The 19,137-nt window shown below is 25.3% G+C and overlaps 1 protein-coding gene across 1 annotated transcript in view; it reads right to left on the reverse strand.

The window, feature by feature from the left end:
* LOC143242021 (uncharacterized) overlaps positions 1–19,137 on the reverse strand; it is a 71,479-nt gene that overhangs the window by 38,424 nt on the left and 13,918 nt on the right. Inside the window, exons 5-7 of the mRNA XM_076485363.1 lie at positions 14,808–14,951; positions 13,494–13,628; positions 10,998–11,160 (exon numbers count right to left, since the gene is read on the reverse strand). Coding sequence (XP_076341478.1) covers positions 10,998–11,160; positions 13,494–13,628; positions 14,808–14,951 — 442 coding nt within the window. The remainder of the gene's footprint in view (positions 1–10,997; positions 11,161–13,493; positions 13,629–14,807; positions 14,952–19,137) is intronic.

The raw sequence follows: 19,137 nt of genomic DNA on the forward strand, positions 1-19,137 counted from the left end.
GTAATACTTAACATAGATAACTCAGTTTGTAATACTTAACATAGATAAATCAGTTTGTAATACTTAACATAGATAAATCAGTTTGTAATACTTAACATAGATAAATCAGTTTGTAATACTTAACATAGATAAATCAGTTTGTAATACTTAACATAGATAAATCAGTTTGTAATACTTAACATAGATAAATCAGTTTGTAATACTTAACATAGATAAATCAGTTTGTAATACTTAACATAGATATAATCAGTTTGTAATACTTAACATAGATAACTCAGTTTGTAATACTTAACATAGATAAATCAGTTTGTAATACTTAACATAGATAACTCAGTTTGTAATACTTAACATAGATAAATCAGTTTGTAATACTTAACATAGATAAATCAGTTTGTAATACTTAACATAGATAAATCAGTTTGTAATACTTAACATAGATAAATCAGTTTGTAATACTTAACATAGATAAATCAGTTTGTAATACTTAACATAGATAAATCAGTTTGTAATACTTAACATAGATAACTCAGTTTGTAATACTTAACATAGATAAATCAGTTTGTAATACTTAACATAGATAAATCAGTTTGTAATACTTAACATAGATAAATCAGTTTGTAATACTTGAGGAATAATCAGTTTGTAATACTTGAGGAATAATCAGTTTGTAATACTTGAGGAATAATCAGTTTGTAATACTTAACATAGATAATCAGTTTGTAATACTTGAGGAATAATCAGTTTGTAATACTTAACATAGATAAATCAGTTTGTAATACTTAACATAGATAAATCAGTTTGTAATACTTAACATAGATAAATCAGTTTGTAATACTTTGAGGAATAATCAGTTTGTAATACATAGATAAATCAGTTTGTAATACTTGAGGAATAATCAGTTTGTAATACTTGAATAATCAGTAATACTTAACATAGATAAATCAGTTTGTACTTAACATAGATAAATCAGTTTGTAATACTTGAGGAATAATCAGTTTGTAATCATCGGTTTGTAATACTTAACATAGATAAATCAGTTTGTAATACTTAACATAGAGAAATCAGTTTGTAATACTTAACATAGAGAAATCAGTTTGTAATACTTAACATAGATAAATCAGTTTGTAATACTTAACATAGAGGAATAATCAGTTTGTAATACTTAACATAGATAAATCAGTTTGTAATACTTAACATAGAGGAATCAATCAGTTTGTAATCAGTTTGTAATACTTAGAGGAATAATCAGTTTGTAATACTTAACATAGATAAATCAGTTTGTAATACTTAACATAGATAAATCAGTTTGTAATACTTAACATAGATAAATCAGTTTGTAATACTTAACATAGATAAATCAGTTTGTAATACTTAACATAGATAAATCAGTTTGTAATACTTAACATAGATAAATCAGTTTGTAATACTTAACATAGATAACTCAGTTTGTAATACTTAACATAGATAAATCAGTTTGTAATACTTAACATAGATAAATCAGTTTGTAATACTTAACATAGATAAAGAAGTTTGGAATACTTAACATAGATAAATCAGTTTGTAATACTTAACATAGATAAATCAGTTTGTAATACTTAACATAGATAAATCAGTTTGTAATACTTAACATAGATAAATCAGTTTGTAATACTTAACATAGATAAATCAGTTTGTAATACTTAACATAGATAAATCAGTTTGTAATACTTAACATAGATAAATCAGTTTGTAATACTTAACATAGATAAATCAGTTTGTAATACTTAACATAGATAACTCAGTTTGTAATACTTAACATAGATAACTCAGTTTGTAATACTTAACATAGATAAATCAGTTTGTAATACTTAACATAGATAACTCAGTTTGTAATACTTAACATAGATAAATCAGTTTGTAATACTTAACATAGATAAATCAGTTTGTAATACTTAACATAGATAAATCAGTTTGTAATACTTAACATAGATAAAATCAGTTTGTAATACTTAACATAGATAAATCAGTTTGTAATACTTAACATAGATAAATCAGTTTGTAATACTTAACATAGATAAATCAGTTTGTAATACTTAACATAGATAAATCAGTTTGTAATACTTAACATAGATAAATCAGTTTGTAATACTTAACATAGATAAACTCAGTTTGTAATACTTAACATAGATAAATCAGTTTGTAATACTTAACATAGATAACTCAGTTTGTAATACTTAACATAGATAAATCAGTTTGTAATACTTAACATAGAAATCAGTTTGTAATACTTAACATAGATAAATCAGTTTGTAATACTTAACATAGATAAATCAGTTTGTAATACTTAACATAGATAACTCAGTTTGTAATACTTAACATAGATAAATCAGTTTGTAATACTTAACATAGATAAATCAGTTTGTAATACTTAACATAGATAAATCAGTTTGTAATACTTAACATAGATAATCAGTTTGTAATACTTAACATAGATAAATCAGTTTGTAATACTTAACATAGATAAATCAGTTTGTAATACTTGAGGAATAATCAGTTTGTAATACTTAATCAGTTTGTAATACTTGAGGAATAATCAGTTTGTAATACTTGAGGAATAATCAGTTTGTAATAAACAGTTTGTAAACTTAACATAGATAAATAGATAAATCAGTTTGTAATACTTAACATAGATAAATCAGTTTGTAATACTTAACATAGATAAATCAGTTTGTAATACTTAACATAGATAAATCAGTTTGTAATACTTAACATAGATAAATCAGTTTGTAATACTTAACATAGATAAATCAGTTTGTAATACTTGAAGAATAATCAGTTTGTAATACTTGAGGAATAATCAGTTTGTAATACTTAACATAGATAAATCAGTTTGTAATACTTAACATAGATAAATCAGTTTGTAATACTTGACATAGATAAATCAGTTTGTAATACTTAACATAGATAAATCAGTTTGTAATACTTAACATAGATAAATCAGTTTGTAATACTTAACATAGATAAATCAGTTTGTAATACTTGACATAGATAACTCAGTTTGTAATACTTGACATAGATAAATCAGTTTGTAATACTTAACATAGATAAATCAGTTTGTAATACTTGAGGAATAATCAGTTTGTAATACTTGAGGAATAATCAGTTTGTAATACTTGAGGAATAATCAGTTTGTAATACTTGAGGAATAATCAGTTTGTAATACTTAACATAGATAAATCAGTTTGTAATACTTGAGGAATAATCAGTTTGTAATACTTAACATAGATAAATCAGTTTGTAATACTTAACATAGATAAATCAGTTTGTAATACTTAACATAGATAAATCAGTTTGTAATACTTAACATAGATAAATCAGTTTGTAATACTTAACATAGATAAATCAGTTTGTAATACTTAACATAGATAAATCAGTTTGTAATACTTGAGGAATAATCAGTTTGTAATACTTGAGGAATAATCAGTTTGTAATACTTAACATAGATAAATCAGTTTGTAATACTTAACATAGATAAATCAGTTTGTAATACTTGAGGAATAATCAGTTTGTAATACTTGAGGAATAATCAGTTTGTAATACTTAACATAGATAAATCAGTTTGTAATACTTAACATAGATAAATCAGTTTGTAATACTTAACATAGATAAATCAGTTTGTAATACTTAACATAGATAAATCAGTTTGTAATACTTAACATAGATAAATCAGTTTGTAATACTTAACATAGATAAATCAGTTTGTAATACTTAACATAGATAAATCAGTTTGTAATACTTAACATAGATAAATCAGTTTGTAATACTTAACAGGAATAATCAGTTTGTAATACTTAACATAGATAAATCAGTTTGTAATACTTAACATAGATAAATCAGTTTGTAATACTTAACATAGATAAATCAGTTTGTAATACTTAACATAGATAAATCAGTTTATAATACTTAACATAGATAAATCAGTTTGTAATACTTAACATAGATAAATCAGTTTGTAATACTTAACATAGATAACTCAGTTTGTAATACTTAACATAGATAACTCAGTTTGTAATACTTAACATACATAAATCAGTTTGTAATACTTAACATAGATAACTCAGTTTGTAATACTTAACATAGATAACTCAGTTTGTAATACTTAACATAGATCAATCAGTTTGTAATACTTAACATAGATAAATCAGTTTGTAATACTTAACATAGATAACTCAGTTTGTAATACTTAACATAGATAAATCAGTTTGTAATACTTAACATAGATAAATCAGTTTGTAATATTTAACATAGAGGAATAATCAGTTTGTAATACTTAACATAGATAAATCAGTTTGTAATACTTAACATAGATAAATCAGTTTGTAATACTTAACGTAGAGGAATAATCAGTTTGTAATACTTAACATAGATAAATCAGTTTGTAATACTTAACATAGATAACTCAGTTTGTAATACTTAACATAGATAAATCAGTTTGTAATACTTAACATAGATAAATCAGTTTGTAATACTTAACATAGATAAATCAGTTTGTAATACTTAACATAGATAAATCCAGTTTGTAATACTTAACAGAGGAATAATCAGTTTGTAATACTTAACATAGATAACTCAGTTTGTAATACTTAACATAGATAAATCAGTTTGTAATACTTAACATAGATAAATCAGTTTGTAATACTTAACATAGATAAATCAGTTTGTAATACTTAACATAGATAAATCAGTTTGTAATACTTAACAGAGGAATAATCAGTTTGTAATACTTAACATAGATAAATCAGTTTGTAATACTTAACATAGATAAATCAGTTTGTAATACTTAACATAGATAAATCAGTTTGTAATACTTAACATAGATAAATCAGTTTGTAATACTTAACATAGATAAATCAGTTTGTAATACTTAACATAGATAAATCAGTTTGTAATACTTAACATAGAGGAATAAGTTTCTAATACTTAACATAGATAACTCAGTTTGTAATACTTAACATAGATAAATCAGTTTGTAATACTTAACATAGATAAATCAGTTTGTAATACTTAACATAGATAAATCAGTTTGTAATACTTAACATAGATAAATCAGTTTGTAATACTTAACATAGATAAATCAGTTTGTAATACTTAACATAGATAAATCAGTTTGTAATACTTAACATACATAAATCAGTTTGTAATACTTAACATAGATAACTCAGTTTGTAATACTTAACATAGATAACTCAGTTTGTAATACTTAACATAGATAAATCAGTTTGTAATACTTAACATAGATAAATCAGTTTGTAATACTTAACATAGATAACTCAGTTTGTAATACTTAACATAGATCAATCAGTTTGTAATACTTAACATAGATAAATCAGTTTGTAATACTTAACATAGATAAATCAGTTTGTAATACTTAACATAGATAAATCAGTTTGTAATACTTAACATAGATAAATCAGTTTGTAATATTTAACATAGAGGAATAATCAGTTTGTAATACTTAACATAGATAAATCAGTTTGTAATACTTAACATAGATAAATCAGTTTGTAATACTTAACATAGATAAATCAGTTTGTAATACTTAACATAGATAAATCAGTTTGTAATACTTAACATAGATAACTCAGTTTGTAATACTTAACATAGATAAATCAGTTTGTAATACTTAACATAGATAAATCAGTTTGTAATACTTAACATAGATAAATCAGTTTGTAATACTTAACATAGATAAATCAGTTTGTAATACTTAACATAGATAAATCAGTTTGTAATACTTAACATAGATAAATCAGTTTGTAATACTTAACATAGATAAATCAGTTTGTAATACTTAACATAGATAAATCAGTTTGTAATAGTTTAACATAGATGAAAATCAGTTTGTAATACTTAACATAGATAAATCAGTTTGTAATACTTAACATAGATAAATCAGTTTGTAATACTTAACGTAGAGGAATAATCAGTTTGTAATACTTAACATAGATAAATCAGTTTGTAATACTTAACATAGATAACTCAGTTTGTAATACTTAACATAGATAAATCAGTTTGTAATACAGTTTGTAATACTTAACATAGATAAATCAGTTTGTAATACTTAACATAGATAAATCAGTTTGTAATACTTAACAGAGGAATAACTCAGTTTGTAATACTTAACATAGATAAATCAGTTTGTAATACTTAACATAGATAAATCAGTTTGTAATACTTAACATAGATAAATCAGTTTGTAATACTTAACATAGATAAATCAGTTTGTAATACTTAACATAGATAAATCAGTTTGTAACTTAACATAGATAATCAGTTTGTAATACATAGATATAATCAGTTTGTAATACTTAACATAGATAAATCAGTTTGTAATACTTAACATAGATAAATCAGTTTGTAATACTTAACATAGATAAATCAGTTTGTAATACTTAACATAGATAAATCAGTTTGTAATACTTAACATAGATAAATCAGTTTGTAATACTTAACATAGATAAATCAGTTTGTAATACTTAACATAGATAAATCAGTTTGTAATACTTAACATAGATAAATCAGTTTGTAATACTTAACATAGATAAATCAGTTTGTAATACTTAACATAGATAAATCAGTTTGTAATATAATCAGTTTGTAATAACATAGATAACTCAGTTTGTAATACTTAACATAGATAAATCAGTTTGTAATACTTAACATAGATAAATCAGTTTGTAATACTTAACATAGATAAATCAGTTTGTAATACTTAACATAGATAAATCAGTTTGTAATACTTAACATAGATAAATCAGTTTGTAATACTTAACATAGATAAATCAGTTTGTAATACTTAACATAGATAAATCAGTTTGTAATACTTAACATAGAGGAATAATCAGTTTGTAATACTTAACATAGATAAATCAGTTTGTAATACTTAACATAGATAAATCAGTTTGTAATACTTAACGTAGAGGAATAATCAGTTTGTAATACTTAACATAGATAAATCAGTTTGTAATACTTAACATAGATAAATCAGTTTGTAATACTTAACATAGATAACTCAGTTTGTAATACTTAACATAGATAAATCAGTTTGTAATATTTAACATAGATAAATCAGTTTGTAATACTTAACATAGATAAATCAGTTTGTAATACCAACAGCAGAGGAATAATCAGTTTGTAATACTTAACAGAGGATAAATCAGTTTGTAATACTTAACATAGATAAATCAGTTTGTAATACTTAACATAGATAAATCAGTTTGTAATACTTAACATAGATAAATCAGTTTGTAATACTTAACATAGATAAATCAGTTTGTAATACTTAACATAGATAAATCAGTTTGTAATACTTAACATAGATAAATCAGTTTGTAATACTTAACATAGAGGAATAATCAGTTTGTAATACTTAACATAGAGTTTGTAAATAGATAACTCAGTTTGTAATACTTAACATAGATAAATCAGTTTGTAATACTTAACATAGATAACATAGCTCAGTTTGTAATACTTAACATAGATAAATCAGTTTGTAATACTTAACATAGATAACTCAGTTTGTAATACTTAACATAGATAAATCAGTTTGTAATACTTAACATAGAGGAATAATCAGTTTGTAATACTTAACATAGATAACTCAGTTTGTAATACTTAACATAGATAACTCAGTTTGTAATACTTAACATAGATAAATCAGTTTGTAATACTTAACATAGATAAATCAGTTTGTAATACTTAACATAGATAAATCAGTTTGTAATACTTAACATAGATAACTCAGTTTGTAATACTTAACATAGATAAATCAGTTTGTAATACTTAACATAGAAAATCAGTTTGTAATACTTAACATAGATAAATCAGTTTGTAATACTTAACATAGATAAATCAGTTTGTAATACTTAACATAGATAAATCAGTTTGTAATATTTAACATAGAGGAATAATCAGTTTGTAATACTTAACATAGATAACTCAGTTTGTAATACTTAACATAGATAAATCAGTTTGTAATACTTAACATAGATAACTCAGTTTGTAATACTTAACATAGATAAATCAGTTTGTAATACTTAACATAGATAAATCAGTTTGTAATACTTAACATAGATAACTCAGTTTGTAATACTTAACATAGATAACTCAGTTTGTAATACTTAACATAGATAAATCAGTTTGTAATACTTAACATAGATAACTCAGTTTGTAATACTTAACATAGATAACTCAGTTTGTAATACTTAACATAGATAACTCAGTTTGTAATACTTAACATAGATAAATCAGTTTGTAATACTTAACATAGATAAATCAGTTTGTAATACTTAACATAGATAACTCAGTTTGTAATACTTAACATAGATAAATCAGTTTGTAATACTTAACATAGATAAATCAGTTTGTAATACTTAACATAGATAACTCAGTTTGTAATACTTAACATAGATAAATCAGTTTGTAATACTTAACATAGATAAATCAGTTTGTAATACTTAACATAGATAAATCAGTTTGTAATACTTAACATAGATAAATCAGTTTGTAATACTTAACATAGATAAATCAGTTTGTAATACTTGAGGAATAATCAGTTTGTAATACTTAACATAGATAAATCAGTTTGTAATACTTGAGGAATAATCAGTTTGTAATATTTCTAACATAGATTTTAAAATCAGTTTGTAATACTTGAGGAATAATCAGTTTGTAATACTTGAGGAATAATCAGTTTGTAATACTTGAGAAATAATCAGTTTGTAATACTTAACATAGAGGAATAATCAGTTTGTAATACTTAACATAGAGGAATAATCAGTTTGTAATACTTAACATAGAGGAATAATCAGTTTGTAATACTTAACATAGAGGAATAATCAGTTTGTAATACTTAACATAGATAAATCAGTTTGTAATACTTAACATAGATAAATCAGTTTGTAATACTTAACATAGAGAAATCAGTTTGTAATACTTAACATAGATAAATCAGTTTGTAATACTTAACATAGATAAATCAGTTTGTAATACTTAACACAGAGAATTTACCAAATAATCAGTTTGTAATACTTAACATAGAGGAAAATCAGTTTGTAATACTTAACATAGAGGAATAATCAGTTTGTAATACTTAACATAGAGGAATAATCAGTTTGTAATACTTAACATAGATAAATCAGTTTGTAATACTTAACATAGATAAATCAGTTTGTAATACTTAACATAGATAAATCAGTTTGTAATACTTAACATAGATAAATCAGTTTGTAATACTTAACATAGATAAATCAGTTTGTAATACTTAACATAGATAAATCAGTTTGGAATACTTAACATAGATAAATCAGTTTAATACTTAACATAGATAAATCAGTTTGTAATACTTAACATAGATAAATCAGTTTGTAATACTTAACATAGATAAATCAGTTTGTAATACTTAACATAGATAAATCAGTTTGTAATAACTTAACATAGATAAATCAGTTTGTAATACTTAACATAGATAAATCAGTTTGTAATACTTAACATAGATAATCAGTTTGTAATACTTAACATAGATAATCAGTTTGTAATACTTAACATAGATAAATCAGTTTGTAATACTTAACATAGATAAATCAGTTTGTAATACTTAACATAGATAAATCAGTTTGTAATACTTAACATAGATATCTTAACATAGATAAATCAGTTTGTAATACTTAACATAGATAAATCAGTTTGTAATACTTAACATAGATAAATCAGTTTGTAATACTTAACATAGATAAATCAGTTTGTAATACTTAACATCAGTTTGTAATACTTAACATAGATAAATCAGTTTGTAATACTTAACATAGATAAATCAGTTTGTAATACTTAACATAGATAAATCAGTTTGTAATACTTAACATAGATAAATCAGTTTGTAATACTTAACATAGATAAATCAGTTTGTAATACTTAACATAGATAACTCAGTTTGTAATACTTAACATAGATAAATCAGTTTGTAATAAACTTAACATAGATAAATCAGTTTGTAATACTTAACATAGATAAATCAGTTTGTAATACTTAACATAGATAAATCAGTTTGTAATACTTAACATAGATAAATCAGTTTGTAATACTTAACATAGATAACTCAGTTTGTAATACTTAACATAGATAAATCAGTTTGTAATACTTAACATAGATAAATCAGTTTGTAATACTCTTAACATAGATAAATCAGTTTGTAATACTTAACATAGATAAATCAGTTTGTAATACTTAACATAGATAAATCAGTTTGTAATACTTAACATAGATAAATCAGTTTGTAATACTTAACATAGATAAATCAGTTTGTAATACTTAACATAGATAAATCAGTTTGTAATACTTGAGGAATAATCAGTTTGTAATACTTGAGGAATAATCAGTTTGTAATACTTGAGGAATAATCAGTTTGTAATACTTAATACAGTTTGTAAACTTAACATAGATAAATCAGTTTGTAATACTTGAGGAATAATCAGTTTGTAATACTTAACATAGATAAATCAGTTTGTAATACTTAACATAGATAAATCAGTTTGTAATACTTAACATAGATAAATCAGTTTGTAATACTTAACATAGATAAATCAGTTTGTAATACTTAACATAGATAAATCAGTTTGTAATACTTAACATAGATAAATCAGTTTGTAATACTTGAGGAATAATCAGTTTGTAATACTTGAGGAATAATCAGTTTGTAATACTTAACATAGATAAATCAGTTTGTAATACTTAACATAGATAAATCAGTTTGTAATACTTGAGGAATAATCAGTTTGTAATACTTGAGGAATAATCAGTTTGTAATACTTAACATAGATAAATCAGTTTGTAATACTTAACATAGATAAATCAGTTTGTAATACTTAACATAGATAAATCAGTTTGTAATACTTGAGGAATAATTTTGGACATCTTCATATTCTGACTTGCTAACTTTTTAACAAAATTCTTGAAAAACTCACTGTTCAGAGCCACGTAAATTGCATCTGAGCGAAGCAGCTTCAGCTCTTTTTCTCTGACAATCTGAATGAGGTTTCCATACATTGTTTCCCAGCCATATAACTTTAAAAGTTTAATTCCTTGCAAAAGTTCACTGGTTCGCTGTAGACGTTCATCGGCTACTTTCTGAAACAATAATTCAATTTTTTTCACATTAAATAAAGGATAAAATGTTCCTTATATCACACCAAAGCTAAGTAAATAACACTTATAAATACTTTAGCCAAGAACAAAACACAAAACTTTGCTTTAACACTATCCTAAACATAGTTTGATATCTCTCTTCATGGTTTTTAACAAGTTGTTCAACAAAAAACAAAAAGTTTCACATGTATGGAAAATAAACTGAATAAAAAAGAAACAGAAGAGAATCGGTATAAAAAGAGTGTAATATAATAAAAACAAAATGTTAAAAATAAACAGTATTACAAGCTTTTTGGTTCTAACATTGACTTTTAAATTTGTTTTTATTTTATGTTTACAATGATTTTAAGCAATACCTGAAGAAATCTCTCAACCCAAAACATTTTCAACATACATTTAGTGTTTTCTAACTGCTGTGGCTTATTTTTGGCATGTAAATTCTTTCTAATACAATAAGACACTTGTCAGAAAAATCTATAAACAGTTCTGAGATATGTAAATAAAGTTTAGGTACAATATTTTCCTTTAGATACAAAACACAGTTTAAGTACTGCCTTCACTAACACTTTACATTCAATGTAAATGTAAGTTTCTGTACAAAGCAAACTGTTCATTGTTCTCACAAGACACGAGTTTCTGAAATAACATCCAGTTTTAGATAAATTATGTTTTTATTAACTACTTAACAGAAATATATTAACACAAGAATAATTTCCAGAAAAATTTCCTTTTTTCCTTTCAATGTCACACTGAAATGAACAAGGTTACAGGAAATTTTCTTTGTTCATGACAGTAACAATCATGTAGAATAGATTTTTCTGGTATGTTTTGAATTTTGTACAAAGCTAAACAAGAGCTATCTCTACTAGCCATTTTTATTATTATCATTTGAGAGGTTCGACCATCCAAAAATTGACCATGAAGAGAGTAAAAAAAAGTATAACTTGATTGGAAAAAACCGATAAGTAAATAAAAATAAAATAAATAAATCATTATTATGAAAGTTTATCATATTTTTCATAAGATACATGGTCATTAGAGGTCATCTTAAGGATTTTTGCCTTCATTAACAGACTACTTTCCATTATATTATATATAATATGGCTAGTTGAATATGTTTTAATGAAAAGTACAATAAAAACATTACCCAATTGTAACTGAAAGCAAAAAAATACAAAATATTTGTAATAAAGATTGTTTACTTTTGTATAAAGATACTAGAGCGCTACCTGCATAAAACATCCATCACCAACTCTCGAGATAATGCTTTTTTACCAATAAAAAGTGCAATTGACTTTAACAATATAAAGCCCCTTCCAAGGGCAAACATTTTCAGTGATGGGATTCAAAGCAGCTTGTGAGTCAAGCCAGACCACAGAGCCTTTAAATTAAGCTCGACTAAACAAAGCCTAGTCATCACAAGCTACATGTAAACAACTAGAAAATTGGTTTATCTTTTCTTTAACACTTAGAATTAGCTAAGTATAAAAACATTTTGTTGAGAATAATTTCTAAAAAATAGGAATGCCTCTGTTATTTTTTGCATACAGTTATGAACATGGGACAATTCTGAGTGTGTTTGAATTTGAAAATGTTACACAAAAGAATCTAGAAAGTTAGCAAGTATGAGTCACAAGTCACAAGACATTGAGATTGAATGGAACACAACTATAAAATTATATCAGTTTCTAATAAAGTGGTACGTCTAAACAGTTATTTCAGTTTCTAATAAAGTGGTACGTCTAAACAGTTATTTCAGTTTCTAATAAAGTGGTACATCTAAACAGTTATTTCAGTTTCTAATAAAGTGGTACATCTAAACAGTTATTTCAGTTTCTAATAAAGTGGTACGTCTAAACAGTTATTTCAGTTTCTAATAAAGTGGTGCGCCTAAACAGTTATTTCAGTTTCTAATAAAGTGGTATGCGCCTAAACAGTTATTTCAGTTTCTAATAAAGTGGTACGCCTAAACAGTTATTTCAGTTTCTAATAAAGTGGTGCGCCTAAACAGTTATTTCAGTTTCTAATAAAGTGGTAACGCGCCTAAACAGTTATTTCAGTTTCTAATAAAGTGGTACATCTAAACAGTTATTTCAGTTTCTAATAAAGTGGTACGTCTAAACAGTTATTTCAGTTTCTAATAAAGTGGTACGTCTAAACAGTTATTTCAGTTTCTAATAAAGTGGTACGTCATTAATCTTGTCAATACGTCACAACTGTCAAAACAAACTTAATCTTCTTTGAAAACTATTCATGTAGTTTTTTTATAAATTTTCTTTTCAACATTTAATAGTATAAACTATCATCCAACTTACCAAAGCTTTTTTTTGGATTCGGGACAGAAGTTTACAAATGTAATACTGAACTGGAGCAAGAACATATATTGTAGCTGCTCCAATTAAAGCACTATATCCTAACTGCATATACAAAAGCATTAAAAGCAAGGTTATCTGAAACATGAAAAGATTGTTCTTTAATGCATGGTACAGAATAAAATTTACATTTAACCTACTACTAAATACTCAAGAATGAGTAAGCAGACACTCAACAAAGTTCTTAACTGTTGAAATAAATTAAAATTTTTTTAAATTCAGAGGTATGTAATTTTTTAAGGAATCAGTTACATTGATCTGTCCAAAGTTTGATTCTTTAGAACTTTCTTGGAACATCATAATAAATCTGAGATTAGGCTTATACATGTTAATACAACAATTCCTGTACCATTTATAATTTGATGAGTGCTAAAAGAAGTAATTTGTCAAGCAGATCATTGTTACAGATATACTGTAGCAGCAATCAATTATTCACAACATGTATTAAGAACTTCTGATCATAAAGTAGATTCAATATAACAGAACTAATCTACCCTAAAAATCGTCCAGATAGACAAAGATAATCCAGAATAATAAATCAATGGAGACAATTAATGTGACATATCAAAACCTTAAAACCTATAACAATTAGAATGCATTACATCAGATGGATATCCATTAACAGTGTAATCTGCTATAGCTGGAATAATACTTTACATGGTTTAGCTAACTTTGAAGATTTAGGTTTATGATAAATTCACATACTAAGCAAACAATACAAAAATTGATGTAACTAATATGTGTATAATTTTCTTTATGTACTGCAATTTATAATGTCTTCTATAATATTTTAGTCAATAAAGTAAGTTATTTCCTAATGAACAAGATTTGTGTCTGTAACTTTAAATGTTTATAAAACATTTTCAAATTCACAAAAGCAAAATTTATTACATTCATTGCTTTATTGCAACCCGTAGCCTGAAAGTACAGCGTTGTAATAAACGAAAATTTCCTTTCAATCACTGAAAATATTTTGTAACGCGGCAAATAAAATCATAGTACCCAAAAAACTAATTATAAATAGCATAGGTTGGATTAATGATGTTTACAATTATTAAAAAAAATGCCTGTAAGTGAGAAACTCAGAAGAAAACATTTACTGTTATAAAAGAATGCTTCTCAAACTCAAAAGATGTATGCCACATTAAACATTTATATACATGTAGATCATGTTCTGATATAATCAACACTACACATCTTTCTGTTGACATTAAAGTGACACATCAAGTTTTTGTTCTGAGTGAACAGTTTCGATACCTTAAAAGGCACAGCCCAAATGTAATGTCCCATGGAAAACAACATCATCATGTTGAAAGCATCTACAGACATGTGATTAACAACAGTTCCAGAGTCGATCCCTGCCACTCCCGATACTTTGAGGGCTTTCTTGTACACCAGGCACTAGAACAAATTCATAACCAAATGTTCGTTTACTTATTTATATATTGTATCAATATGTTTCAGGACAGGCAGTTTTTCAATAATCTGAAATAGGGAAAACAAATTGTTACTTTTAAAACAATAACTAGAAAAAAATTAATTTCCTATAAGAAATGAAAATTCGCAATGTTTTAAAAATTCTCTCAGTTAACAGAAGTTTACTGCAGTTTTTATTAACAATTACCAAGTTAGGTAATGAAAATAATATAAAGTCCAGTGACAAATTAATGATCTTTTCTGACATACTGTTAATGATAGTAAAGTACAAAATAATCTTACTTTTATCCTAATGTACACAATAGTGTAATGCATAATTTTAAATTTAAAATATATTTTATTTATATTATAACCATAAATCTTTAAGCCAAAACAAAACACATTAAAATTAAAATACATTTTGTTTTAAAAAAAAAGACCATAGGGTACAAGTTGCAATGTGGGATCATAAATGTATCCTAGTCACCTCCAAAACCTTGGATACATTTTATAATCCCACATCGTAGCTTGTACTTGACAATCTTTTTTAAAAAAAATGCAGCATATCTTGTTTAATTTTAATGTGTTTTGTTTTGGCTTAAAAATCTATGGTTATAATATAATTAATCAGAGGTTGTGATTGGCTGTTTTTAATGTTATAATATAATTAATCAGAGGTTGTGATTGGCTGTTTTTAATGTTATAATACAATTAATCAGAGGTTGTGATTGGCTGTTTTTAATGCAGTCCTTCCTTATGATTTTATTAATTCATCTTCATTTAAATGTAATTATTTTATTCCACTTATTTTTATTTCTTTATTCATTTTTTTTTATCCATTTACTAAATGTCTACATTTGTTACTGCCTGTAGCCAAAGACAGATTTATTTTTATGGAAGCTCAGGGCTTCTAAATTTTATTGGGGCCTTCTACATATATATTCTTTAAATTATTTTAAAAACTGGTCTGACTTCAGATTGAAACTTTTACATTTTATAAAAACATATTTGTTTGCTGTACACATGTTAATTAAATAGTTAATATTTATTCCTTTGAAATACACCTTTATACAATTCAATTATAGAATTTCTGAGCATCAGAATATAAATGTTTTTCATTTAAAATATTACAGTGTAACAAACCCATTCACAGCTTGTATGGTTTAACAACACAGGCACCTTTAACTTAACTATAAGCCGAGATATGGAGTTAGTGGCACAAGGCCAGTCTGAAGAATGTGTATACATATATAAAACTGATAATTTTAAAAGTTGTTGACTAATTTTAAGACATAGATAAGACCAGTCTTAAAAAAAAACACCTAATAATTAATTTCCGTTTAATACTAATTTTAGTGGGAGGACCTGAAAAATAACAAGTAGAACACAAATATAAAATTAAAACAGCAAAAAACATGTTTTTTATATTAAAATAATTACTAATTAAGGAAAAACGTATACTAGATTATTTTGAATTGGTGTCAAAAGATTTCAAGCAGTAAAAAAAAATTTAAGTTCTACAACTTAGGAAGAAATAAGTTTTGGAATGACAAGCACAATGTTTTACTTTATATTAATGTTGCAAAGTTTGGTGTTGCTAATATATTTAAAAGCTAGGTTTAAGTGAACAAGTTTAAAAATATTACCAAATGAAATCATTTCCAACTTACTTTTATCTACTCCTATTGTCAGCATGTAATTGTTAAAAAATAGAGGTAAATAAAAACATTGTCTCCACTCAGGTGTTAACAATAAAGCACATATTAACACTTTTGCAACAGGTTCGCTATATTATACACAAGTTCATCTACACATTTGCACATGTTAAGTATTTGCACTATAACTTTTGATGCAGCAGGTGTATTTACACAAAACTTGGTAGACTTTTAGAAAAGGTTATAAGTATTTTGTAAACAAAAAATCAGATTTTTTTAATGAAATATTTTTACTAAACATCGTTTGTGAAAATAGAATCTGTTTTGTTACTAGTCTGAGTGCAAAGTGACTTCATGTTATAATTAAAAACACTACTCTTCATCCAAAGAAACTAAAGTATTATTTGTGTAATCTCTAAAACCTCCTAACTACATTTTAAACATTTGTTTTCAGTAACACTTTATATTTTATGATGTTTTCTATACTTTAACTATGTAGGGTCTTTCACTCGACCAACCTTGTAACCATCATAAAAAATTAGGAAATAAATATAAAATATGCTTTTTTTGTGCCAGAATGACTACATAAAAATACAAATATTTAGTCTAAGCAGCTTAAGTCTCACGATGCTATATATGAACATATATATTTATTACTTTTTTATTATATTGACCTTCCAGTCATGTCTAGTTTACATTACATAACTTACACTGACGTGGTTCATGTGCACTCAGGTCATGTACTCAGTAATATAAAACTAACCTTTAGTCTTCCCCACCTTAGTTGTGTTTTAGTGGACTAGTATTTTATAATATACAGACACATCTCAATTATTATACATTATATATATATGTATATAGATTATTACTATTTAGAATTAAATTATTAAACTTGTTTTTCTTAAAATATAGAACAATAAATACAAGAATTAAAGCAATCAATTATCTCTTCTCATTATGACCTTTGTACTTGTTTGTTGCTGGACATAGGTTGCAAGGCCTTTTAAAATTTCATACGTGGAGAATATCAAACAGAAAATTGTTTTTGGTTTTATATATACAGTAAAATAACAAAAAAATCATAAATAACTATACTGATATCATAAAATTCCACTATAATTTATTAACCTCAGTAACTGAGAGTATTTTAAATTTTATAAAATATGAAACCTCAAGCAGACTAATGACACAACTTACCTCCTTAAAAACATGGATTAAAAGAACGTGACAGCCTTTACACAGATTAAAATGGTTGAGAAAACCACAGGGGGGCATTCAAAGCTGTCAAGTGGTTAATCACATGTTGTGTATTGAAGTAAGTGTATGTAAGGGACCATTTCCAAAAACAGAAAGAGGTGAACAGGGCCACTGAGTTTCGTTCAGTACATAAGCCATATTTCAGCAAAATAAAAGGATATGAAGTTCCTATTTTATATTACAGCTTGTTAATATTAGTAATTTGAGTTCTTAATCTGTATGAAATTATAGACTTAGTAGTTTAACATTACAGACATCTAATTTTAAACAATGCTACATTCAACATACCACTTGACTCACTAAGATCTATACTGAAATGTGTGATTTTAATATTTACTTTTAAACTAAGAAATTAACTCATACATAATATTAAAGTTTAAATTATAATCTACAATTTGATTCCAAACTTACTGACATAAATTTATAATCTACAAGTTCAATAAAAGTTTGAATGCAAGTCAACAAATGCGATGACATGACCTATGAACACTGACCCACTGTGAAAGGGTTAAATAAAAACATTTCATTGTTTCCACTCAGATGTTATTAATACAGTATGTGTTAAAGAACAAGAGATTATTATATATCAGTTTTCATTATTTATGAACACATACAGTTACAACAAAAAGTGTTCGTACCCCTGCGTCATGAGTAGTTTTTTCCTCATAACGTAAAAAGTATCACAATTAGGATAATGAAAGTAGAGTATATTACAAATATTATACTAACACACATCTACATACATTTTTATGTAAATTGAAGGACAAATAAAGTGTTTATAAACAAACAACCAAAAACAGGAGGAGCAGAAAGTGTTCGTAGAATTCAGAACGTGTGAAAAAACTGATATTCCCGTTTGGTCAAAAGGACCTGTTTGATATATTTTAATGGTTTTCTTTTTGTACAATGTTTAAATGAATACATAAATTACACCTATTGAACACGAGGAACTAGGTATTCATGTAAGAAGAAGTGACGTATCGTATTGGAAGTTATAATTTTTCCTACGTTGAAAATGTATTTCCGATAGACACTTACTTCCTACCACACTTCCCACCCTTGAAAATCGTCTTCTGCCAAGACTCGAAGAGATAGTTTGGAACAATTGAATAAAAGGAGACACACGTTTCATGCTACACTCTTATTGGTGGAGAGTTCATACTTTATTATTTGCATGAGAAATGCACTGGAATCAATCAATTCTAATAGAGGGGAGATAGAAGGCTTGTGGCAGACAAGTTTTTTTTTCAGATGAAGAG

The sequence above is a fragment of the Tachypleus tridentatus genome, unplaced genomic scaffold (assembly GCF_004210375.1).
Source record: "Tachypleus tridentatus isolate NWPU-2018 unplaced genomic scaffold, ASM421037v1 Hic_cluster_1, whole genome shotgun sequence".
Taxonomy (NCBI): Eukaryota; Metazoa; Arthropoda; class Merostomata; order Xiphosura; family Limulidae; genus Tachypleus; species Tachypleus tridentatus.